The sequence below is a fragment of the Podarcis bocagei genome (genome assembly GCF_964188305.1).
Source record: "Podarcis bocagei genome assembly, chromosome: 7".
Taxonomy (NCBI): Eukaryota; Metazoa; Chordata; class Lepidosauria; order Squamata; family Lacertidae; genus Podarcis; species Podarcis bocagei.
This window is the reverse complement of record NC_138132.1, coordinates 41,412,627-41,436,449: the sequence shown is the minus strand read 5'-3', so window position 1 is coordinate 41,436,449 and position 23,823 is coordinate 41,412,627. Positions and strand designations below refer to the sequence as shown.

Here is a 23,823-nt window from a genome sequence, read left to right as displayed (position 1 = left end):
ATCCTTCGGTACCTTCCAAACAAGCAGCCCAATGGGAAGCGGTGCTCGATTTGGACTGGCAGGTCCGCCAGCCGGTCACCGTTGCCTCTCGCAAACCACGTTTGGAAGGGGAGAGACTGTAGTTCATTCTTCTCCGGGGAGAAAACTGCCAAAAAGGAAAAAGCAAAAACTCCACCAGGTTGGAATTAGGCTTTCCCCAGATCCCCGAACTGCAAAAACAATCCTGTGAATTCTTTGCAAGCTTGAAAGTCCGGGGGGGGGGTGGTCTTGTGGGTGGGAGAGAGCATATGGGGGTGGGGGGAGTGACTGGCATATGGGGGGGGGAGCGGTCATTGCTCAGGGATCGGGTCATCTTCCTTTAATAGCCACATGATCAGGAAAGTGCAAAGTGCCTTTTTGCTCTTTCCGAGCGGCTAATGCGCAAAGGCGGAAGACGCGCGCTGTAGCTCACTCTGTTTGCGCGCGGGGAGGAGGAGGAGGACCGGCCAGGATCGGGCAAAGGGAAGAGGTAATGGTCGCTCTCCGCCTTGGGAAGCGGGTGGGCGCTAGCGCAGGCTCCGGCTGCTGACAACTCGATCCGAGGTAGCGACCGGGAGCCCCCCCAATGGCCCAAATCGTTCCGTGCCTCCCGCTGCCTAGCGCGAAGATTTCGCTACGGAGAAAGTGGGTGGCAAGGAGTTTTCTCCAAGTTTAACGTGGCCAGTTTTAAAAAGTGGGGAGGCGAGGCGAGGCTCTCCCTCCAAGTTCAGAAAGGCGCGGGTGGGGAGTGGAGCGACGGTGCGCAATTCATCCGTTTTCATTTGCCAAGGCCAAAGAGGCCAGTTTCGGTTCCGTGCGTTCCGGGAAGCGGCTTCGTTCCAGGAACAGGGCTCGGGCATGTTTTGCTCTCTTGCGCGGCCCGAGGGACGGATCGGACCTGACATTCCTACGTACCTTGTGCAGATGGGGATCTCGCTTTTGTAACAAAAGGATTTTGAGACGGTTCAAGAGAGGAAAAAGTGGGATATTCCCGTACTTCTAGGGACTCGCGAGGAACCTACCCGTTTTAGAAGCTTCGGTTTACAAAACTGGGGGCGGATGTGTGTCTGTTCTGGATTACTTAATCCGGAATAAATGCACTCATCAAAGCAGGTCAGGTTTGTCCTGATCGGTAAAAACCTGGAAAAGAGAAACGGAGAAGTGTTCGTTTTGCTTCGGCAATAAAAATCAATGCCACCACTTCGAAGTTTTATTTAGCAGGTATATAGAGAGGTATGGAGAGAACGGTGTGATAGACTTGCCCCAAGTGATTCCTCTCTTCTCCCATTCCTTGATCACCCAGAATTTAGACATCCTGACAAGTACGGTATATCCTGTTCCATGAATGGGAGGGTAATGGGCTGCATAGATTATGAAGCATTCTTCCAGGTGGCAGTGCGATATCAGAAAAAAAGATACTGGGGGGAGGCTAATACCAATAAGGCAGACTGGTTTCAAATAATGCAGATCTGATTGCAGGTAGAATGCAAAGGAGAAGGCATTGGGACTCTGGCAACAGTTGGATCCTTCTGTTATAGGTCCCCAAATATGTACTGTCTTCTGCTTAATATAAGCCATTATTAGACTTGGTTATGGAGGATACACAATATTTACATGAGCCTGGGAAAACGACCTTAAGAGAAGCATTGAAGAAGCACAATGCGATCAATTATGGGTTAAGCCCCCTATGGAGTCTGTAATTGTAGATAGCACTGGACTCCCCAAAGGTTTTCTCGTATTATTTATTTGATTGATTGATTGATTGATTGATTACAACAACCCTGTGAGGTAGGTTAGGCTAATACTGTAGATGGTAACTGGCCCTAGGTCACCCAGTGAGCTTTATGACTGAGTGAGGATTTGACCCCTTGTATGAATCTCACATCCATTTGTTTTAAAAGTTTGATTTTTATATGAATCGTTTATATTATTTTATGTAGCGATCTTTGTGGATTGAGTGCTATATAAATCTTGTTAAATAAAAAAAGTCAACGAATTCTTTCATTTCATTTTGAAGACAGAAAGATGGGAGACGTCTCTGATGTTTGGGTGGGAAGTGCCTACCTGTTTGTGCAGTCAACATCGGAAAATGTCCTTCTTCCTGTGATGTATGGAGACCCAAAGCAGAAGCCTTGCGTGTTTAAAGCACTCAAGTTGGCACTAGCGGGTATGTATTCTGTGTAGCCATTAGTGCCCCAAGACAGCAACTCATTGAGAACAGCATCATTTGCCTGTTGTCACTCAACATCCCTATGCCTGAGCTGCTCTTGGAACTTAAGCTTCTCCCAAGTCCACATCTTTGCAAGCTGGTGAGTCAGATCATTGGGCTCAGTACTGACTACTCTGACTGACAACAGCTCTCCAGGGTCCCAGACCTGGAGATGCCAGAGATGGAACTCGGGATGTTCTGCATGCCAAGCAGGTGCTCTGCTTCTGAGCTACAACGTTGGCCCTAAAGATAAAGGGAGATTCCAGTCCTGGTTTAAACCATCTAGGAAACCATCTTATACTGAGTCAGACTATTCGACCTCCTAGCTTAGTATTGTCTGCAAAGACAGGCAGCAGTTCTCCAGGGCTTCAGGTGCAGGTCTTCTCTAGCCCTTCCTGGGACCTTCTGCATTCAAAGCAGATGCTCCGCCAAAATGCTCGAGTCCTTCCCCAAATATTGCATACTACCCTGCAGTTCTAGAACACAGCAATTTGTCTTCCACGCCTTGTTTGCTAAGAGACTTCCACTCATCGGAACTCGACAGGGAACTCTCTTTCCCAGCCTGTAGAATTTACAGGCCCAGAAGGTTGAAGTCCTCTCCTTTACTTTAGTCATAAAGATAATAATAAGTGGAACATAGAGAGGCTTCTGTCTGCACTGTGTCTTGCAGCATCACTTTAGGTCTTCTTGTAAATGTGCTATTTCTCTCTCTGTGTGTTTGTTTGCTTGTTTTCTGGAAGATTATACAAAATTTATTTAATTTATAGAATTATTATTATTTATTATTATTTATACCCCACCCATCTGGCTGGGTTTCCCCAGCCACTCTGGGCGGCTTAAAACCGAATATTTTAAAAAAAATACAGCCTCAAACATTAAAAACTTACCTAAACAGTTGTCTTTTAATAGTAAAATAGTTGCTTATTGCCTTGACATCTGCTGCTCTTCCTCCCGAAAGGGAGCCCAAGATGACTTAACAGCATAAAACACAACTGAAAAATATAAATCTGCAGAGCTGCTGCCATTCAGTGTATAAGGTACAGAGCTTGATAACCCAATGGTCTGACAGCACAAAGTGGCTTCTTGTCTTTGGTAAGTGGAAAACCCAACAGCCACCGCTAACTTTCCTCCCCGCTCTCTTCCCCAGATTCAACGGGTAGCCTCAACGGGGTAGACGTGCTGAAGGTCCATTGCAGCGACCCTCACCTGATAATCCAGCTCAAATTCTGCAAGGAAGAGAACTGCCGGAGATTCCTGCAAAGCTATCGTGAGGGACACCTCCAAGACTCCCTCCAGAATCACCTCAAACTTTCCTTGTCCATGTCCACATTAGTCCCTGTCCAGATGGAGCTGAAAACTGGCGCCGAGAAGCTGGACGCCATGATCCGGGAGGAGGAGCGGTGCCTTGAGTGCATCTACCATGAAAAGGTGCGAGCGAGAGAAATGCTGGGCTGCGTGGGTGGCTATATGGCAGGACCCTGGAACCTTTGAGTGAGCCGGATTGTTACTTGTCCCTGTGGGCCAACTTTGACAGGTGTACAGGACAGTCAATCACCTGACATTGTTTTGATGCCCAATACATGACAGGTGGATTGACTTACCCACCAAACAAAGTCTCTTGTCCAGAGCTTTCCCAAGAACCTGAGAGCCAGCTGGGCACTTGGGAACCTCAGCGCAAGGGGCGTGACCAGGCCTGTGCTCATCAAAAGGCTGAACACAGGGCATCACGAATGACGTCCCATGTGGGACAGGCGGGAGTAGTTTGGGAGAAGCAGTTTTGTGGACCCAATTGGGACTTGTGCTGCACCCAGTTTAGTCTGCCGGCCAGAGCTTCCCAACTCCTGCTATTTAGCATCCAAGTTAGAGAATTAAGAGGAAAATTCAGCATGCGAACCGTCCGATTTTTGCGGCAAGGAAAGCTGGATTCTGCAGCTTGGGCAAATGTGCCCACTTTTCTTGGACACAATATGCCTTTATGGTTCTTTCTGAGAAAAGGCAAGGAACAATGTGGGGCATTGAAGCCCCATCTTTTCCCTCCCCACAAGCCCTGCAATTCTTCACAGATCACAGCAGGCATTGCTTATCCACTTTGAACCCTGTTCTTTAACAAATAGGACTAGAATTATTATTATTATTATTATTTAAGTGACAGCTTACCTTCTCAGGGAACTGAGTTGGCCCACAACTCACACTCACTTTACATACGCGAGTGAAAGCTTATGCAGGTGGTGGGATGAAATAAATAAATGAAGAGTGTGGAAAACCTGCTGTTCCCTGCTCTCCATTGATTTGCTTTTTTCTGCCCCCACACTCAGTGGCTTTTCCTTGCTTACTAATCTTTGGGGAGGTTACAGGCTGGTGCCGAGAGCACCCCAGGCCCTCCCGCAACCTTCCCAGAGCCCAGTAAGCAGCCCAAATATATATATTTGGCAGCATACCTGAATGTAGGATCTAACACAGTAGACATCATGGATGCTGACTTTTTAATAGGCCATATTACTGAACCAGCTATTTTGCAGGTAAAATTAATGGGGCAGATGATTTGTGGTTTTTTGGTATGTTACTTATTGTATTTACTATGTTTATATCTTGCCTTCCTCCAGGGAGCTCAAGTCAGTGTATATGGTTCTCTCTCCCTCCCCATTTTATCGTCACAACAACCCTATGAGGTAGACTAGGTTGGGAGGCAGTGACTGGCCCAGGGTCACTCAGTGAACTTCCTCACCAAGTGGGGATTTGAGGCCTGGTCTCCCAGGTTCTAGCCCAGCATTTTTTAACCACTATACTACATTGGTTCTCCATTTCAGCCTAACCGTCTCAGGGATGAAGAGATCACAGAGCTGGAGGAATCTCTCAGGAACTGTTCCTTTCTGGACAAGATTGACAACACGGGTCCTTCTTCAAATTCTTCATCTGCACCTTTGAATTCTTCACCTGCATCTTTGAATTCTCCGCCTCCATCTTTGAATTCTCCGCCTCCATCTTTGAATTCTTCGCCTCCATCTTTGAATTCTTTGCCTCCATCTTACAGTTCTGTGGAGATCTCAGGGTCTCTGCCAAAGGGAGACACCTTCACTTTCCAGGGCCAGCAGTTCGGTAAGTGTTTCCAAGAGGAAATTGGGAGAACTTGATCACTTTGAATAAGAACTGGTTACAAGACAAAAAAAAATTAAACAGGTATGCACTGAAAGGAGAGAGCTGGACAAATTTGTCGATGTCATCTCAAGGAAAACTCTGAAAACATGGTGTTATTTTGCAACAGGACTGTTTACTGTTTATAGTTTCGTATTGTAAAGTTTCTGAAGGGGAAGAAAAAGATCAGAAGAGTCGGGATAGTAGGAGAGTTGTCCAGCCAGAAATCACACAAGGAGCACTTGCAAGGTTAGATGTTTGAGCACTGGTTAGGTTTCATCTGAGCAGCTTCAAGAGTTGATGTTGCTGCCTCACCCTTCCCTGAGCTTTCATTGGGGTCCTGTTCTGGAACAGCAGCTGAGGAGTCAGGTGTCCTCCTCATGGATAGGGCTTAAGGAGAGTTCTGCTGCTGGATGGACACCACACCCAGCTATCGCTTCCATTCAGCCTTGCTCTTGGTGGTGATTTTGGTGGCTCAGGAATGAGGGGATGAGGCCAGCAGTTGAGGCTGCTCTGTTAAGGCAAATGGGGCACTTCCCAACCAACCATCCTGCTCTCAGCCAGCCTCCACCTGCCTGCCTGCTCTTGGATTTACAACCAGTACTAGAGAGTGACCTCAATTGCCAGCTTTGACTTCCTGAGTCTCAGTTTTGCCCTTGGTAAACACCGCAGGAGCAAGGATTGAGACAAAGCTCAGATTAGTTGGCTCTGCTTGCCATTGGCCATGGCTCTGCCTACTATTCACCTCCCTGCTTTCTGTCCCAACAGTCCCAATGAGCATCAGCCACCACTGGAAACAAGTCAGGGCATATTGTGTTCCTCCAAGCTTTCAGTCTCTCTGAGTGGGATATTCTCCCAGGCAGTGGTCTTGGGAGGCTTTTTGGTCAGTAGTAGGGTCAACAGCATCCTCCTCCTCTACCTCAGAAGTCTCATGCAGTCCAGGGCTGGTCCTGGCAAGCAGGTAGTGAGATGTGTCCCGTTTCCACATATTGGGAGGGTTGGATCCAGAGCTCTCCATATTTAGAGCAGTCCCATTAAAAGTAATGAACCTATTGACTAACACCAGTCCATTCGTTTGGATGCAACCCTAATTTTTTGTTTTGTACGGAATGACATGTCTCCGATGAGTTAAGATTTGTTTTTTGTTGTTCCCTTCCCAAGCCAACAGAAAAATCTCTCCAGACGACCACCAGACGTTTGCCAAACTCGTGTCCAAGAAGTGGAAGCAGGTGGGCCGGTCTCTGCAGGTCAACTGCCGGGCCCTTCGGGATCCTGTCATCGACAACTTGGCCATAGAGTATGACCGGGAGGGCCTCTATGAGCAAGCGTACCAGCTTCTCCGCAGGTTCATTGACTCAGAAGGCAAGAGAGCCACCATAGAAAGACTGGTCACCGCCCTAGAGGAGAATGGCCTCATCAGCTTGGCTGAGGAGCTTCTGAGTGTCCACCAGAATGACAAAACATTGTAAGAGGACATGGGGGGGGCAGTCCTCCCTTGAGACTACAAGCTGCAGGGCCAGTGATGCTCCACACTCATGTGCCTTTCTACACCTCTTGACTGCTCTGTAGCCATTTGATGCCAGACCAGCTGTGGCCCTTGCCACTGGCAGAACCCCGAGAATAACCAGCACAGGACTGAGGCTGAAAGTCAGTGTTGAAATATGGTCTTGGGAAACATCTTTCATCTTACAATAGCATCTGGACAAAGGCCTCAGCGGTTTCAGAATATCTCAGCAATGTAATAGCAGGAAAAGGAAAAGATGTGAGACTTTCAGGAACGGTCTAAATAACTGGCTAGGCTGTGCCTGAGTAAAGGTAGTTCTCAGCACTTACTGACTGTAGCATCAAATAATGACGTTATATGGAAATGTGCATACAAAAGCGAGCTATCCTCAGATTAATGATCTGGCTAGGACAGTCATATTGTCCAAAGTCAACTTTAAAAAGTGGTACTTTCCAATGCAGCCAGTTCACACAATGGGTTGCAAATCATTGGCATAACTTAATCTAGCATGCAGTTGAATGTGTGAACTGACTCTTATTGGAAATAGGGGCTAGGAAAGGGGGTTTTTTTGGGTGGCAGGGGGTATTAGATCTGCAATGACCTATTCATTCCTACAAGCCCCACTTGATGCTGCAGTTAGCAGAGTTGAAACTGCATGTGTGAACCAGCGCTAGGTGGCATTTCCATGAACAGACTGCACCAGCATTTTACACCTTTTATGGAGTTATTCTTGAGTGTCATAGTAACTGTGCTGCTGTGATGCTTACTTATAGGAGCATGTTGTCTGTGTTTCCTTGCAAAGAGGCTCCACCTCAGTGACATTATTGTATCCCAGATTCTCTTCCAGGAAGGAACAGCAGGCTTTCTCTTGTCTCATCATTTGCTTTCAGTCTTATGGCTGTGTCTGCTTTAGCACCATTTCCCTCAGAAAATGAGGCATGGCTGGGTTGGTAGCTGTCCATGGTTCATGATGACAGCTATCTCCCTTCTATCCTCCGCACATTTATAGATGCCTGTTTCACACGTAATGTTAAACCACCGTTTAGCAACCAATAGTTTATTCAATCATGGCATAGCATTATGTATAAATCCTGCCTTCCAGCTTAACTATGGTTTGTTCACTGCCAGCAAACCACAGTCTGAAGCCATGGTTTATTGTTGGCTTATGAACCTTGGTTTGTTTTAACTGTGGCTTAGTGTTATGTGTGAACCTAGCACCCTTGTTTAACTATGGTATGTTTGAACACCCCATCACAGACACTTAGTAAGCTACAAATTCACAAGGCAAGAGCAGCTGGAAAACAAACCAAGCTTTTGAAAAACAAGCCATGGTGACTGTCTGTGGGATAACTTGTGGTTAACTCTTGGTTTGTCAAAGAAAGCACGGTTTAAACAAAGCATTATGTGCAAACCAGTCCAATAATTGCTTAGAGCAAGGGAACCTCAGATCTGGCAGCCCACTTTTCATCTACTATCTTACTGGAACAGGGGAAAGTGTCATTGTTTGTGTGGGCATCATTGTCAAAAGATGGACAATGTATGAGATTCACGAATACCTGTAGCTACACAAAGGGAGCTGTTCCAAGAGCAGATACGAGGGCTAGATATCAGAGGATGCACAAAGCAACCTTGCTGGTGCTAAGAATGTCTGGTTCTGGTCATTTGACATTCCATTCTGCTTTTGGCACAATCTGGTATAGCATACAAATGAAGGAATGATTAGTGCCCTGAATCTGTGAATCAGAACACGGGAAGATGTCTTGTACTGAGTAAGAACCTTGGTCAATTTAGATCAGGATTGTCTCCATCAGTTGGCAGAAGTTCTCCAGAGTTTCAGACAGAAGCCTTTCTCAGCCATCCATGGCAATGCCAGGGACCTTTTCCCCTGCTACTGGCCCTTCTCTATGGGTATAAACGTCATTTTAAAAACCTATCACCTTTATCATTATTTACTGGCGTCTTCAGTTTTTTACAAATACATACGCAAAACATAAACTCAACAAAGACAAGTGGTGTGTATCATTTGGGCGTAAAGGCAATTAACTAAAGGGAGAGCATCATTCTGTAGTGTCAGCTTAGCTTCATTAAAGAGACAATACCTTTAGACCATAGGTACTGTGGTAATGTGTTTCCAAAACTGTCTGAGGGTCTGTCAGTACAAGGGTCCCTCCTGCCTTGCCCAGTTACAAATGTTATGAAGGGAACACATGTGTTTACGAAGGTATTAACTGACTGTGTCCTGAACCACTCAATTCTGCTGCATTAATTTCTCTGGAAGATAGTCTGCACTTTGGGTACAACCAAAAATCTAGTGCATGATGGGAAATGGTACAATTAAAAAACCAATAAAATTGCTCAACGAAAAGTGATTTCCCCCAAGCAGTGGGAGCAGCGTTAGAGCTTTTCCATAATGGAAGTTCGCAAGGCAGCCTACATGGGATTTCCCCCAGTGTATGCATCTCCCTCATCCAGTTAATGATCTTTAGCTTCAGCAAAATTGCTTCACCATGTAGAAGAGTAATCCTAACTCAGGGGAAAATATTGATAAATTAGAACACAATTGGTACAGGCTGATATTTTTGCAAAGTGTATTTTTACCACTTTTGTATTGCCTTGTTTTCTGCACAGTAGGTTTTCTACACAATACTCTCTTCTGATAGACACTGATTTTTAATGCCATGATTTGTATCTTTTGAGAATCCTGCTTTTATATAGCAGTACTTTCCTCAATTTGTGTCTTGACAATCTTCAAATTGTGTCTCTCCCCACCTTGTTGTGGCTTTCATTTTTAAACACATGCAAGATCAGGCAACAATCAAATAAACATGCTGCTCAATGTTTAAAAGGGAATGCACCCGTGGAGATACCTCTCGGGAGTTTGTTGGAATCCAAAAGAGAGTTTCATGTTTTTAAATAGTTTTAGCAGCGCTTGAAAGTTTGGAGCAGACTCAAGCTGGCCGTGGGAAGACGACTTTGGTCCAAGATGAGCAAAAGGATTTACTGACATGGTGTGTGTGTGTGTGTGTGTGTGTGTAGAGAGAGAAGAGAGAGAGACCCCTAGGGACTGCTGGCCTTACTCACATTGCTCGCCAACCTCATCTAGATTAAGACAATTGTAGCAAAATATAAGGCAGTACAGAAGGCAGTTTAAAACTGGCAATGATAGTCAGATAACGCCTGGGCAAAAAGGGAAGTTTTTCATAGATGGTGGAAATACACCATTATTTGGCACCCACCCTAGTCATCCATAAGACTACGTGCTTTGACCTGCCCTAGTACTAGGAAGGGCCAATCTGCCCATTGCAGTTTCCTTCACTTTCTTGCTACCTGGTTTCAACATAAAATGGTTGGTGGAACAGACACTTTAAGCAGTTCTTCCCGTTTCCTGAGTTCCTCCTTGCAACATCAGCATGCCAGAGCAAGAAGATGCTCCTGGGCAAGGAAGACGTGCCAGATTTTGGTGGGCTGGCAGGGTACCTTAAGCAACTACATGGGCTGGAAGCAGCCTGTGAGTTTGCCTGCTGTGATGAACTACAGACCACTGAAAAAAAGGAGGAGGAAAAAGCAGACTCTGGGATGGGAAAATCTTTTCTATTTCAGTTTCTTGTTTTTCAGACCTGCTTCCCACATTTCTATATCAGTTTGTGATTTATTTATTTTTAAGTCCTCATGAAAATTTCTCCTAATACAGTGGTACCTCGGATTAAGTACTTAATTCGTTCCGGAGGTCCGTTCTTAACCTGAAACTGTTCTTAACCTGAAGCACCATTTTAGCTAATGGGGCTTCCTGCTGCCGCACCGCCAGAGCATGATTTCTGTTCTCATCCTGAAGCAAAGTTCTTAACCCGAGGTACTATTTCTGGGTTAGTGGAGTCTGTAACCTTAAGCGTATGTAACCTGAAGCATATGTAACCTGAGGTACCACTGTATACTGATTTCGGTATGCAATTTTGCTTAATATAATGCATCTTTGTATGTTATTTCCGCCAATCTAGGCACACTTCACCCTTGCATATCCATTTTTTGGATGCATTACTTGGCTGGAAAAGTGCATTGCCAAAATCTGAGAAATGTGAATTTTGAAGGATTCAAAATCCAGTTCATGTATCATTTTGGAAGGTGGAAATTAGGTAAGTCCATGCAAACTACATCACATTTTGTCCTCAGTGTGAGGTCAGTAAACTAACCAACATCCCCCAAATCCCAATGGCTATAGAAGAATGAACTTGTTGGAACGACACTTTGCAACGCTAGTTATTTCCTCTTTTACAAGGAGCTAACTTTATTGGAGTGTAACATGATGGCGCTCAGTCTGACCAGATTTCACGAGGCAATCTGTCGTTGCGTGAACACACACAGACATGGGCCATTCGCATGTGCAGCCAACTCTTCTCCGCCTCCCACCCCCTCCCTGCTGTTGGCATGCATCTGAAGCAGGAGTACTCCAGAGCTCTCCTGACTCTTTTTGGACAGAAACATCTGCTCAGGTCATGTGACCAGCACTTGGAGGCCAGCTGAGCTCCGTTTCTCAACACACCACTGAGGGGGCTCTCTTGCCAGCACAGACACACACAGAGAGAGACAGGGTTTGGAGAGAAGACATGGGGAGAGGAGGAGGACCCAGCCATGTTTGCACACAATCCGGGTGCTTCTCCTGAAAATGCATGGAAAGGCAAGAGAGCCAGGATTGCTTAACTCAGCTAGGATTTCCTGGGCTATATGATCAGAGGCTGAGGAATGCCAGAGCTAATCGGATCCAGATGTGCCTACTTGGCAACCTTTTATCCAAACGTTACCGAAGGGAGATGCAATGCTACTGACAAGATTGCACTGGATGTAAGTACCAAGGCTTTCGGTTTGTTCAGGGAGCGTTCTGTACGGACCCATTTGCAAACAGGAGCTGGCCTGCCCTCCAGCTTTAACCTAAACCTCTCCCCACCCTCCCTGCGCCTGCGTTAGATTTCTCATTGCCATTCACAAGCAGCAAATGAGCTCTCCTCCTCCTCCCCAGTCTGCACATCTGGCTCGCTCACTGCAAGAGGCATACCTTACCTGTGTCGGCTAGACGGGGAGACTGTGCAAATGCTGCAGTTAATATATATGGAGGGGAGAAAGTTTGTGCATGAGGCTTTTGTTGAGATCCTCCTGCACAGATTTTCCATTGGGGGGGGAAGAAGAGCCAAGATTGGTGGCTAAGCACATGCTCTGTCTGCGTGGCAAGATTCAATCCCTGGGAAAAGACCCCCTTTCTGAGATTCTGGGGAGCCACTGGCAGTCAATATATTATTGAGCTGCATGGGCCAGCTTCCTCCTGCTATATACAGTGGTACCTCGGGTTACATACGCTTCAGGTTACGGACTCTGCTAACCCAGAAATAGTGCTTCAGGTTAAGAACTTTGCTTCAGGATAAGAACAGAAATTGTGCTTCGGCGGCACAGTGGCAGCAGGAGGCCCCATTAGCTAAAGTGGTGCTTCAGGTTAAGAACAGTTTCAGGTTAAGAATGGACCTCCGGAATGAGTTAAGTACTTAACCTGAGGTACCACTGTACATGCTATGGAACCGGAGAGCAACCTCAGGACCAGGATGCAGCACTTTGGACCTCTCCAGCTGGTCCTTGGGACATTCATCCCTGAGACAAAGGCCTTTTTTGCCCCCTCCTTGAGTGCTTTGCTGACTGGAACACAGCCTTGAATTGTGACCCTGTGTCTTGCTTGCCTGGAAGGATGGATGGAGAGGGGTGTGTGGCTTAAATAGAGCTTATGCTATGTGCATTGCTTGGTCCATTGTTGCCTTTGGCCCTGTCCTCCGATGGCAAGCAGCCCCTGGGTGGTTTTCCATGAAGGTATGCGGCCCTTGGGTTGAAAACGTTTTCCCCATTGCTGGGTCCTATGCAATTAATCCACACACATCCCTCCATCCATGCTGAACACTCTGCCCTGCTGTGGTGCTTCAGGAACCGTATTCAGAAGCATGTCACTCTTGATCCTGCAGACAGTATACAGTGCAGGCATCCTAACTAGCAGTCATTGTTAGCCTTATCCAGATGTTCAACAGCATCTGGAGGGCCACCTGCTTCTCTTCCAGGCTGAGCAGACTTCAGGCTTCCTTTCTCATGCTCTAGAAACATGATCACTTATCAGCAAGGTCAAGCCTCTGAGCATGTGCAGAGCCCTTTCTAAATAAGCCAGAGCACTAACCTTGCAGTTTTTGCTCCCAGAAGTGGAGGCACTATAAAAGTGCTTGTAGAGGAATTTGGGTAGTAGGCACAGCATATCTTGCTTTTTTATGGAAGGGCTGTTGCAATACAGAATTCTTCCCCCTGCTGGGGGCAGTGATGATATGGGGATGCTGGCATTCTGCCTGGCATTCAGAAGCTGTCAGTTAAAGAGTTTACTTTTTTTATTTCTCACAGTTGGGGAAGAATACATAGAAAGCCTTTACTAGGAGAGTGGGCATTTTTTGTTTTATGAGTTTGTTTTTGCATTACCATGATGGTTTTCTGTGGCGGCCTGCCCATCAAGACAGCTCTCAGGACAGTCTATCCAGAGCCTGCATTTTTCATGGAACCTGGCATCCACCCAAAAGACACGTTGGAAGGAGTCTGGCTAAACAAGGAGAAAAATGGGCTTTAGGGTTATCGCCTGGAGCTTAGGAAGGGAATCTTGATGTTGTTGTTTAGTCATGAAGGAGATCTTGATGTTGACTGGAGGCAAAAGGGCCAGTCAGAGAACAGGTTTGTAGTGAGCACAGCAGGGTCACTGGGGGGAGTTAACGCCAGAATATAATTTATTCTGTAGATAACAGATTTGTTTCCATTTCCTGATCTCCCTTCCCTTCCCCTCCAAATCTCGGAAGGCCCCCAAATGCCTCTCCCGCTATGAGCCAGATATGCAGAGTCATGGCAGAGGAAAACATCTGGATCTGCTTCATTCCATCATTCTCTTCCTTCTGGGATTTCCTGTTGCACACAGGAGAACCAAAGTGGCTGCCTTACATTTTTATCTTTGCACGGTGAATGGCGTCCCCCACCATGGGGGAATGGTATAACCTGGCTGGGGTGACCATGTGTCTTACTTAATAGAGGAGAGCCCTATGTTTCAGAGTGGGCAGGCTTCAGGCTTGTGGGATTTTATCTCTCTCTTTTTTACTAGTTCCCTGAAATCCACTATGTGGAGGTTGGTGCAAAAGGCATACACTTAGAAGGAAAAAATTCTGAGCTTAGCAGTTTGTTTTTGAGTATCAGGATTGCATTAAGTTTGCAGTCCATCCACCCAGAAATCAACTCTGGGTTACCCCAACTTTTTAAATTTCAGCAGTAGAATTTAGCATGCAAGTGGGGGGGGGGGTCATTTTGCTGCTGTTAAACAGAGGTTTTGTCTTTTGAATGCCGCTTCATGGGTCTCCTGTCCCATAAGTAAAAGAAGTTACGGGCTCTGAACCAACCAGATTTTATTGACTTTCACAAATTAAGCTGATGGCTGGTCTAAATATTGGCTGGCTTGTATCTGTAAGTCATGGAAACAGCAGATTTCCATCTTGGACCAGGCTTATTCCAAGGCCTGAGTCCATGAAACTAAACAGTGAAAAGCAGCCAGAAATTCTCTCTAAGGTTGCCATTAGCATCTCAGATCTGAAATAATACTGGGCCAAATTTGCATGAAAACAAGTCAGAACTTAATTGGAGCCAGGAGTCAACATTGCTGGGCTCTGGAATCAGGGTCACAAAGTTGCATCATGTTCCAGAAAATGTTTGGATGTAATATCCAGGGCAGGAAAGATCTTTTTGAGCATATACTGAGTTCTTACCATTCGCCATGATATAGTGTCAACCCCACACTCAATCTCCTGTCCCTATACTGACACAACTTATTAAGAGATTTTGTACTGCTACATCTTTTGGGACAAGGTCTAAACAGGAAAAAAGCTGGTTTCTTGACATACTGTTTTATTTATTATTTAAAGAATTTGTATTCCACTCTCCAATAAAAAAAAAAAAGAGGCTCCCATAGCAGCTTACTGGTCACTTAAAAAAAAGAAAAGTCAATAAAAAAGACCCCAAACAAACGGAAAATGGATTTCTAGGAAGGAGGAAATCAAGAAAACTTGGGAACAAGTTTGAAGCTTTACTAAAACGTATGTATGAAATTGTGAGGAAACTTAAACTAGGAGCCCCCAGTCCAGACCCCTCATGCCAACTCTGGTTGAGACCACCAATAGCTGGAGCTAGTAAAACTGTACACCACCAATGGTTTGGGCCTGACTGAGTCCTTTTATACCAGGGCAGACAGTGACACTTACTCTGGCTTTCCCTCCTCAGTGAACTTGTAGGGCTTAAACTTTAAAAGAGGATCTTTGTGGTAGAGGGTTCCAATTTATGGGTGCCCTTCTTCATGAGGTGGATGTGTTTCCCTCATTATTAACAACTGGGCATTTGATGATTCAAATATTCTCAACAGCCTTGAAATTATTCACTGTGCCTTTTTGAATGTTTCCAGAAGTTTTAAAATGTATTGAATGGTCTTCAACAACAACAAAAACCAGTGTTTTGATATTTTGTGGTTTAGCATCCTGGACTCCTTTGCAACAAAATGTAGAAGAGAAATTTAACTAACTAAATGTGCTACAGACTCTACCCTGACCTCCTGTTTTTTTTCTCTGCAGATGGATGTAGTCTATAGACAATTCCCCTAACACAATACTGCATGTTTCTTAGTGGAGATTTCTGGGAACCATGAGAGTTCAATTCAAGGCTGATGCCATTTGCACACTCGTCCTGGTGGTCGTCCTTTTCACCATGCTCTATTCTCAACTGGGCCACACTTCCCTTAGAGAAGAAAAGGTGAAAGGTCAGAAGCCGCCATTAATGGCGACACGTAGGGTCTTCCACGTTCCCATCGCCCTCCAGAAACAGACTGCAGTGGAGAAGGCCAAAATGATTTCTTCAATGAAACCTGGCGAGGGCGGAGGCCAAGATGCCATGGTCACTACTCTGCCCCCCTTGACGCAGCCTGCTTTTGATTTTAAGCGTTACCTGAGGAACAAAGACAACCGGAAGTTTGACCTTCTCATTAACCAGCCAAAGAAATGCAAGAGGAACCCAGGGGGCCCCTTCTTGCTCATCGCCATAAAGTCACTGGTAGAGGACTTTGACCGCCGGGAGATTGTACGGAAAACTTGGGGAAGAGAAGGGCCGGTCAATGGGGCGCAGGTGCAAAGGGTTTTCCTCCTGGGGGTCCCAAAGAACAAAACGGCGCTGCCAGCGTGGGAGAGTCTTGTTCATCAGGAGAGCCAGATGTATCGAGACATCTTGTTGTGGGACTTCCTTGACACTTTCTTCAATTTGACCTTGAAGGAGATACATTTCCTAAGCTGGGCTCGTGAGTTTTGTTTCAGTACTAAGTTCATATTCAAAGGCGATGCCGACGTCTTCGTCAACGTGGAAAACATTGTCAACTTCCTGGAGAGGCGTGATCCATCCGATGACCTATTTGTTGGGGACATCATCTATAACGCGCACCCAATCCGAACCCGCAAGAGCAAATACTACATTCCGGAGACAATGTATGGGCTCAGCATGTATCCAGCCTATGCTGGGGGTGGCGGGTTCTTACTTTCCAGCAGCACCATGAAGAAACTCTCTCAGGCTTGTGGGGAGGTAGAACTCTTTCCTATTGATGATGTCTTCCTAGGCATGTGCCTACAAAGAATCAACCTGAAGCCCACCTTGCATGAAGGGTTCAAAACCTTTGGAATAACCAAGCCCTCTGCTGCTCCAAACTTGCAGACCTTTGATCCTTGTTTTTACAAAGATCTCATGGTAGTCCACAGCCTGAAGGGAGCTGAAATCTGGCTAATGTGGAACCTGCTGCACAACCCACGGCTCTCTTGCACCCAAAAGAAGCATGTAAAGAAGGCTTTCCGGTGGAAAATCAAAACTAAAGAGCCAACCAAAGATTATGCGACCAAAGATTGACTTGCATGAGTGAATGAACATCACACAGGCCTAGCACTGCTGATGCGACTTGCACATTATCCGACATTGCTTGAAACCTACAGTGTTTTAGGCGGAGATATCAAGTAATGAAAATGCTTGTTTAAGCCAACCCTAATTTCTACAGTTGTGTTAGTGAGGAAAATATATGGAGTGGAATCCAATGTGGTTCCCTTTGTTTGCTCACAACAAGTTTGCAATCACAGAAGCAGCCCTTAGGAACATAGGGGCAAAGCAAGCTGTCTTCTATGAAGTCCGACCAGTGGTTCCTCTAGTTCAGTATTGTCTACACTTAACAAGCATAACTCCCAGAGGTCCAAACATATGAAATATGTATTCTCAGAATATGCTCAAAGAAAGCCTGCAAAATTCACCCATGTGAATACGTACGTTTAGAAAGGTCTGCAAAGGTTGTAAAGAGTACAGACTTTGCTATACATGAAGTCCAAGATTTGATCCCTCAAGAACCTCAAATAGGTCTGGGAAAGACCTGTCTGAACCCCTTGTGAGTTGCTGCCAGTTGGTATAGACAATACTGAGTGAGATGGAGCAGTGCTTTGGCTCTGAATGATGCCTGCTCATGCTGCCAGATTTATTTGTTAGGAATAATAGAGCATTAAGAGGAAGGTCCACTGTTGCAGGGCCATTCTGATGTAAATGCCTATTGAAAGAGCTTGTTTATACAGACACCCACTCAACTTTGTTCACATATACCTAAAGCTATTACAAGGACAATCTAAAACACTGCATTTGAATGTCCTATGTTGTGGTTTCACTACAACACGCAAATCAAATTACTCTGACTCTGTCTTCATTTGTGTACTCTGCTGCTTGAAAAAAAAAAGGAAACAAAAATCATTTTACCTCCTAGCTCATCAAAACCTCCATAAATTATGTTCCGTCTCAAAGCAAAATGCAGAAGGATAATCTTTAAAAGTGCCAAATTTAAAATAGCAGTTTGGGATCTGGCAGGGAGATAAAAGACAGTGTGTGTAGACTTATTGGTGTAATCAAGGTGGATCCAACCCTGTTCAAAAAATGTCTGTTTCTTAATTTATTGGACTTTCAAATGTATGTGTTCCCTTCACAGTGTTTACCATTTAAAAGCAGACACAACCAACACAGGACAATAAAATCCACAACGAATGTGACTTCTCTCAGATGAAACATCAGATGAAAGAGAGTTTGGATTTGATATCCCGCTTTATCACTACCCTAAGGAGTCTCAAAGCGGCTAACATTCTCCTTTCCCTTCTTCCCCCACAACAAACACTCTGTGAGGTGAGTGGGGCTGAGAGACTTCTGAGAAGTGTGACTGGCCCAAGGTCACCCAGCAGCTGCATGTGGAGGAGCGGGGAAGCGAACCTGGTTCACCAGATTACGAGTCTACCGCTCTTAACAACTATACCACGCTGGGAGCCTCAGCTTGCAGCAGATGTTAAAAGATCATGGTGTATTAGATCCTGGATCCTGTACATCACACATGTTCTAAAAACCGATCTTGGCCAGGTTCAGCATATGCATTTCACAGTTGCACTTTCTCAGGGTTTGGGGCAAGAATCTTTCCCAGCCCTATCTGGCTCAGTGGCTTTCCAGGGTTTCAGGCAGGAGACAATTCCCAGTCCTAATTGGAGATGCCAGGTATTGAACCTGCATGAAAAGAAAGTTCTCTACCACCAATCTCTGGTCCTTCCCTGACACTGGGAAATACCCTGACACAGGAAGCTGCCTATTGGTCCACCTAACTCAGTATTGCCGACACTGACTGGCAGTGGCTCTCCAAGGTTTCAAACACTGAGTCTTTGCCAGCCTTCTTTGGATATGCTGGGGATTCAACTCGCAACCTTCTGCATGCAAAGCAGATGCCCAGCCTCTGAACTACAGCTTTTTAAAAGCTATGATTTATGGTTTATTGTGATTTGTAAATGAAGTCACTACTTTACTTACCTGTATATAAATGAAAGACAGCAAAATGAAGACAGATCCCTTGGATTGTACAATTAGTCGGCTCCCTTTCTGGTCTTAAAAAGTCACTCAGGGCTAAGGCACAAATTGAGAAGTGTACTGGACTCTAGAAACACAAATCTCATTCAAAACAGCAGAAGGCATTTTCTTTGTCAGATCCGACACCCATGCAGTAGTTCAGGGAAGAGTAGGAACAGAAGAGAGTATCTTCAAAGAGGGTGTGGCTGGTTGGTTGGCACATTAACACACACACACACACACACACACACACACACACACACACCCTCACTGCATCATTTTGCTGCAGACCCATTTGATATCTCTCTGGTTTCTATTTGAACTCAGTGAGGAATCCTAATATATTCATTGCCGTAAGCACTTAGCGAAAGAAAAAAACCCGCAACCATCTTTCAAATCATTGTTTGAAAGTGATAAATCCCCACCGTGACCCTATCAATACTGAATGTAGAACAAAGGTTTTATTCAGGAAGACAGGCTAGCACCAGCAATTGAAAATCTGATCACAGCTTGATTATTTCACTGCAGAGAAAAATCTGTTTCAAATTAGGGGGGAAATTGTTCCTGGAAGAAGCGATACTGAGCTAGGCTGATGGTAAGAGAAGGGCAGCAGGGAGGGAAAGAGAACAAACAACACCAAGGGAACTGGAACAGCTTACCATACTACCCCACAGGACCAGACCAGCTGAAGGGGGGAAGGAAATGGCCTGCATGAGGAAGTAAATAGGATCTGTAGGGGTATCGCTCCTCTCTGCAATTCACGCCACATGCAGTTTTTGTTCATGAGCCTCTGTGATCCCATCCAACTTGCTAACACATTAAGTGACTGTGGTGAAAGCAAGTAAGTTGCTGTTGACGTACACCATTGCACTGTTGCATATGCATGTCAAAGGCACAGCTCCCTTTACTTTGAAAGATGACTGCTTGAATTGTGGAAGACTCCATCCTAGAACATCTGCTTTGCATGCAGAAAGTGCCATTCAATCCTCTGCATCTCCAGGTAGGGTTGGGGATCTCCCCTGCCTGAGACCCTGGAGAGTTACTGCCAATCTCTGTAGACTATACTGAGCCAGGTGGACAGATGGACTGAATTAGTATAAGGCATATTTTCATTGTTCCTATGTTATTAAAACACTATTATGAAGTATGAGAAAGTGACTGACAACTGCTCTTAATCAGGCTGGGGTTTGTTTTGCATTTTCATTCTTGACTATGTCCACAAGCACACTTACACCCTTTCGCTGAGAATCTTGCATGTTCTCCATCCAAATATTTATCTTTCACTCCTACTGAAGTGGCACACCTGAAGAGCCCACCAAGCAATTGGTAGGGATTAAAAGATTATATTAGATTTCTTGAAGAGGTTAGCTTTGTCTGTAAGTAAGATGCTGTGGAAATACTTAAGGGACAATACTGACTGATTAGGGAACTCAGATTAGTTAGGGGGAAAGTCACAGATGAGTGGGAGAGCATCTGCTTTGCATGCAGAAGGTCCTAGATTCAGTCCCCAGAATCTCTAGGTAAAGCTGGGGGAGACCTCTGTCCAAAACCCTAGAGATCCACTGCCAGGCAGTGTAAACATTACGGAGCTAGATAGTCCAATGGTCTGACTCTGTATAAGGCAGATTTCTGTTGTTTACATTTATGAATTGCTATATACATTTCATATATACAGCATTACAATTTAACCTTCAATCAAAAAATGGGGTTAGTATCTACACCAGGAGCACTTGTCACTGTAGAAATTACACAGAAGTTGACCTACAACCTCTCATCCTGCACGGTAGAAAGTCATGTCCCCATCTTTCAGTCAGATAATACAGTATCTTTCAGCCATTCAGTGCAGTAATACCACCCCAGTTCACATTTTAGAATTTTTTTGGACAAAAGACCCCCAAATTCCAGCCAAAGCCCTGTATTTGGTGTATTTATCTTTTTAACCTCAGCAAATGTAATGTGCTGGGGTAAGAAATGTTCCAATAACACTGATTCAGGGGAAGATGGGGCTCACCAAAATGAACGCAGCCGCCGATAAAATTTTCCAGTGAACACCGGTAGTTCATTGAGCCGCTGGTAGGCTCCATCCAGCAGACCTTTTATACTTTCTCCTTCCTTCAACATGCCCTACAAATATTAAGGTAGATGCCACTCTGCAATACTGCCAGATCCATTGCAATGCCCTGCCTCCTGGATGCTGTTTAGTGGGGTGGGGTGGTTGCAGTGTTATTTTACAACTGGGGAAACTCGGATTCAAACACCCCACTTATCCACAAAAGGCTTGCAGGGTGACCTTGGGCCTATCACTATCTTTCAGCAGGCTATTCCAAGGATATAGTAAAAGACAGGAATCATGAGTTTCTTGGATGAGGACACAAAATTCAAATAATAAACATAGGATCAATGGTGGGAAACAAATCAAAGACTCATCATTAATTGCAAAATACAGACACTCAGCAACTGTATTTAAACAACACAGTAACTGAGACTCATTTTATTTGTCCTTTCAATGTACATGCTAGTTATTCATTTCATATAATTTACAAGAGGCTTATGAAAAACAGAATTCATGTTAGAAAGGAAAGAATTGGGGGATTTTCTCAGCAAGCAATGATCATGGGCGGGGGGAACAGTACATTATGAAGAAGAGCAACATCTAGAAATAAAGGTAAAACAAAAATCTGTTTTCCTGTAATCCATTAAATTCTCAGTGGGGCTTCCTTTATTTCTTTTTTAAGTAAAACAGTATAGAATGTCACAGTATACAGGAAGACTAAATGGCGAAAAGGAGATCACCCATACCCACAAATATACGCAACACGCACGCACACACACACTTATCCCTGCTACTGGTCCAGGATCCAAAACGTTTAGTTAAACATCCTAAAATTCCCTATTTCCCATTCGTTGGTAAACTATACAGGATTACACTGTACATGGCGTTAAAATTACAAAAGGTTTCGTATTTACAAAATCTGTACACGCATTTGCAAAACCCACAAAAAATCGTCTATATATCACAAGTTGCTACACCAAAATATTAAAAATGGGATAAAATTATACATTTCTCTTTTCTCTCTCTTTCTCTCTCATTTTAAAAAGGGTCAATATTTCAAAGATGACCGAGACAGACAGAGACTATCTACTTTCCCCACAATAAGACTGGTAAGAGAGCTGCAAACCCCAGATCCACTTGAGATAATGACGGCAGAGTCTCTAACTGGAAGCCACTGATCTCCTGTCTGCTGGGGGTGGAGGGGCAGAGTGTGCAGAACTATGTATGTACAGAAATGCTGAATCAAGATTAAGGATCTCTTTGGCTAACATTTTGGCATTAAATTTAAAAAGAAGATGAGAGAGAGATGGGAGGGGTGGAAAGAGATGCAATTCCTCCCCTCTCCAATGTGCTATGTACGTAATCACCCAGAGCGCAATCTGCCAGGATCGTGTCCCGTGGAAGCCTCTTGGGAAACTTCTCTTGCATTAAGGCTGCACAACTTTAATTTCATTTTGATGAGACTTGGGTGGGAGCAGTTCTCAGTGCTGCACCCCAGTTCCTCTCCTACCCCTACTCTACAGGACAAGGAAGAGGAAGTAAGAAATCCTAAATTGATGCTTGTCACACAATTGCAAGACGAGACAACTGTGTTTACTCTTACAGGACCAAATACTTTCCCCCTCCTGTTTTATGCACAAGCAAAAATGGTATCAAAACCCTTAAGACAGACATAATTCAGAGGAATAATCTACTCGACTTCCCCCCCTCTGCTTCCGGACACGGTATATATAAAAAACACATTAGTTAACCAGGCATGGCAGAAAATAAGTTGCTTCAGCATGTCAAGTAAATATTAGTGCAGAAAAGGTGGGATTCTTCCCCACTGTATAAATAAGCTTTATGTGTGGCAAACAATTAAATAAACCATCGTACCCCACTCACACCCAGTACACAGATGCTCCTCAGTGAATATTAAAATGTATTATCAAGTAATTAAAGTGTATGTAGTGCAAAAATGTTACAACCAAGTCTTATGCACATGCTGCTTTGCACTTGTTTCAACATCAGACAAACATGTGGTGCCTGAAATCATGGACACGTATATACATACTTGTCACATTTGGTACGATGTCTTAGCCACAGAAATACCCATGTACTTTATTTTATATATACACCTATATATAAGGGGTGTGTCTATGTGTGTGTATACACACCCACACATACATTGTTGTCCTTTAAAAAACATGACTACCATTACAGTTTACACAAACACAGACCGGAAAAAAATATATCCAATACCTGCTTCCAGATGCTCCAAGGCTCAGAAAGTTTGTGCTTCTAAGTCGTGCAGTCATTTGTGTGCCCTCTCGTTTAAAGCTCATCCTTTTTCCAGCTCAGGAAAGAAAGACCAGTCTGTTTACATCCACACGGTAAAGGATGAGGGCAACCGAGAGGAGAAAAATCAACGGCGACAGGCACCTAATTGCTCATTTCCATGCCCTGTGATGAACAGTCAAGAGGATTTCCCATCCTGCTCCATGCACAGGTGGCAAAAGACAGTTTTTGAACACACACACACACACACACAACACACACACGTCCATCATACCGTGCTTTTCCATATTATAAGTGGCAGCAAATCAAGGCACGCTGTACTAATTTTGTAGCATTTTGATTAGCTGATATCGCTCACTGGGGAAGATCTGACATTTTCAACTGGCTGCTGGGTCTTGCTGGGCCATAGAGAGTAACAGAAGCTATGTGATTATTCTGCATCACCTGTACAAAGAAACAAAAAGGAATACTGTCAGACAGCCCTTACCATCAATCAGAAGGACTACAGAATTCAAATTCCTCCAAAAAGAAGCCCAAATAGCTGTTTTTATTGGAAAATCAATAAAAATGATTTTTTAAAAAACCAAAAAGAACCCCAAATAGGTTAGCAGTAATATGGAGAACTAACAATGCCCAGTGGACTAGAGACTTGAT

The 23,823-nt window shown here is 44.6% G+C and overlaps 3 protein-coding genes across 5 annotated transcripts in view; 2 read left to right on the top strand and 1 right to left on the bottom strand.

Annotated features, from left to right (window-relative positions):
* The first annotated feature begins 60 nt into the window (after nt 1-60).
* TRADD (TNFRSF1A associated via death domain) lies at nt 61-8,796 on the top strand. Of its 3 annotated transcripts, none has more exons than XM_081200872.1 (5): nt 61-178; nt 2,036-2,185; nt 3,375-3,655; nt 5,035-5,323; nt 6,521-8,796. In XM_081200872.1, exons 2-5 carry the CDS (start codon nt 2,044-2,046, stop codon nt 6,826-6,828), a joined length of 1,020 nt encoding a protein of 339 aa, XP_081056998.1. In that variant the 5' UTR covers nt 61-178; nt 2,036-2,043; the 3' UTR covers nt 6,829-8,796. The 3 variants fall into 3 exon arrangements, with proteins under 3 accessions (XP_081056998.1, XP_081056997.1, XP_081056999.1); XM_081200871.1 differs by lacking the exon at nt 61-178 and adding an exon at nt 348-508; XM_081200873.1 differs by lacking the exon at nt 61-178 and adding an exon at nt 362-508 and having other exon boundaries at nt 2,040-2,185.
* Nucleotides 8,797-11,358: 2,562 nt separating this feature from the next.
* B3GNT9 (UDP-GlcNAc:betaGal beta-1,3-N-acetylglucosaminyltransferase 9) lies at nt 11,359-21,570 on the top strand. Its single transcript, XM_081200859.1, has 2 exons — nt 11,359-11,699; nt 15,527-21,570. Exon 2 carries the CDS (start codon nt 15,597-15,599, stop codon nt 16,836-16,838), a length of 1,242 nt encoding a protein of 413 aa, XP_081056985.1. The 5' UTR covers nt 11,359-11,699; nt 15,527-15,596; the 3' UTR covers nt 16,839-21,570.
* The window catches only part of PHAF1 (phagophore assembly factor 1), a 44,696-nt gene continuing 42,141 nt past the window's right edge, over nt 21,269-23,823 (bottom strand). Inside the window, exon 17 of the mRNA XM_081200876.1 lies at nt 21,269-23,613. Within this exon, the coding sequence (XP_081057002.1) occupies nt 23,524-23,613 (90 nt within the window). The 3' untranslated portion in view covers nt 21,269-23,523. The remainder of the gene's footprint in view (nt 23,614-23,823) is intronic.

Coding starts and splice junctions, on each gene's coding strand:
- B3GNT9 (XM_081200859.1), top strand. CDS start 15,597: ATGAGAGTTCAATTCAAGGCTGATGCCATTTGCACACTCGTCCTGGTG.
- TRADD (XM_081200872.1), top strand. CDS start 2,044: ATGGGAGACGTCTCTGATGTTTGGGTGGGAAGTGCCTACCTGTTTGTG. Junction 3,656..5,034: donor AGTGCATCTACCATGAAAAG/GTGCGAGCGAGA, acceptor TCTCCATTTCAG/CCTAACCGTCTCAGGGATGA. Junction 5,324..6,520: donor TTTCCAGGGCCAGCAGTTCG/GTAAGTGTTTCC, acceptor TCCCTTCCCAAG/CCAACAGAAAAATCTCTCCA.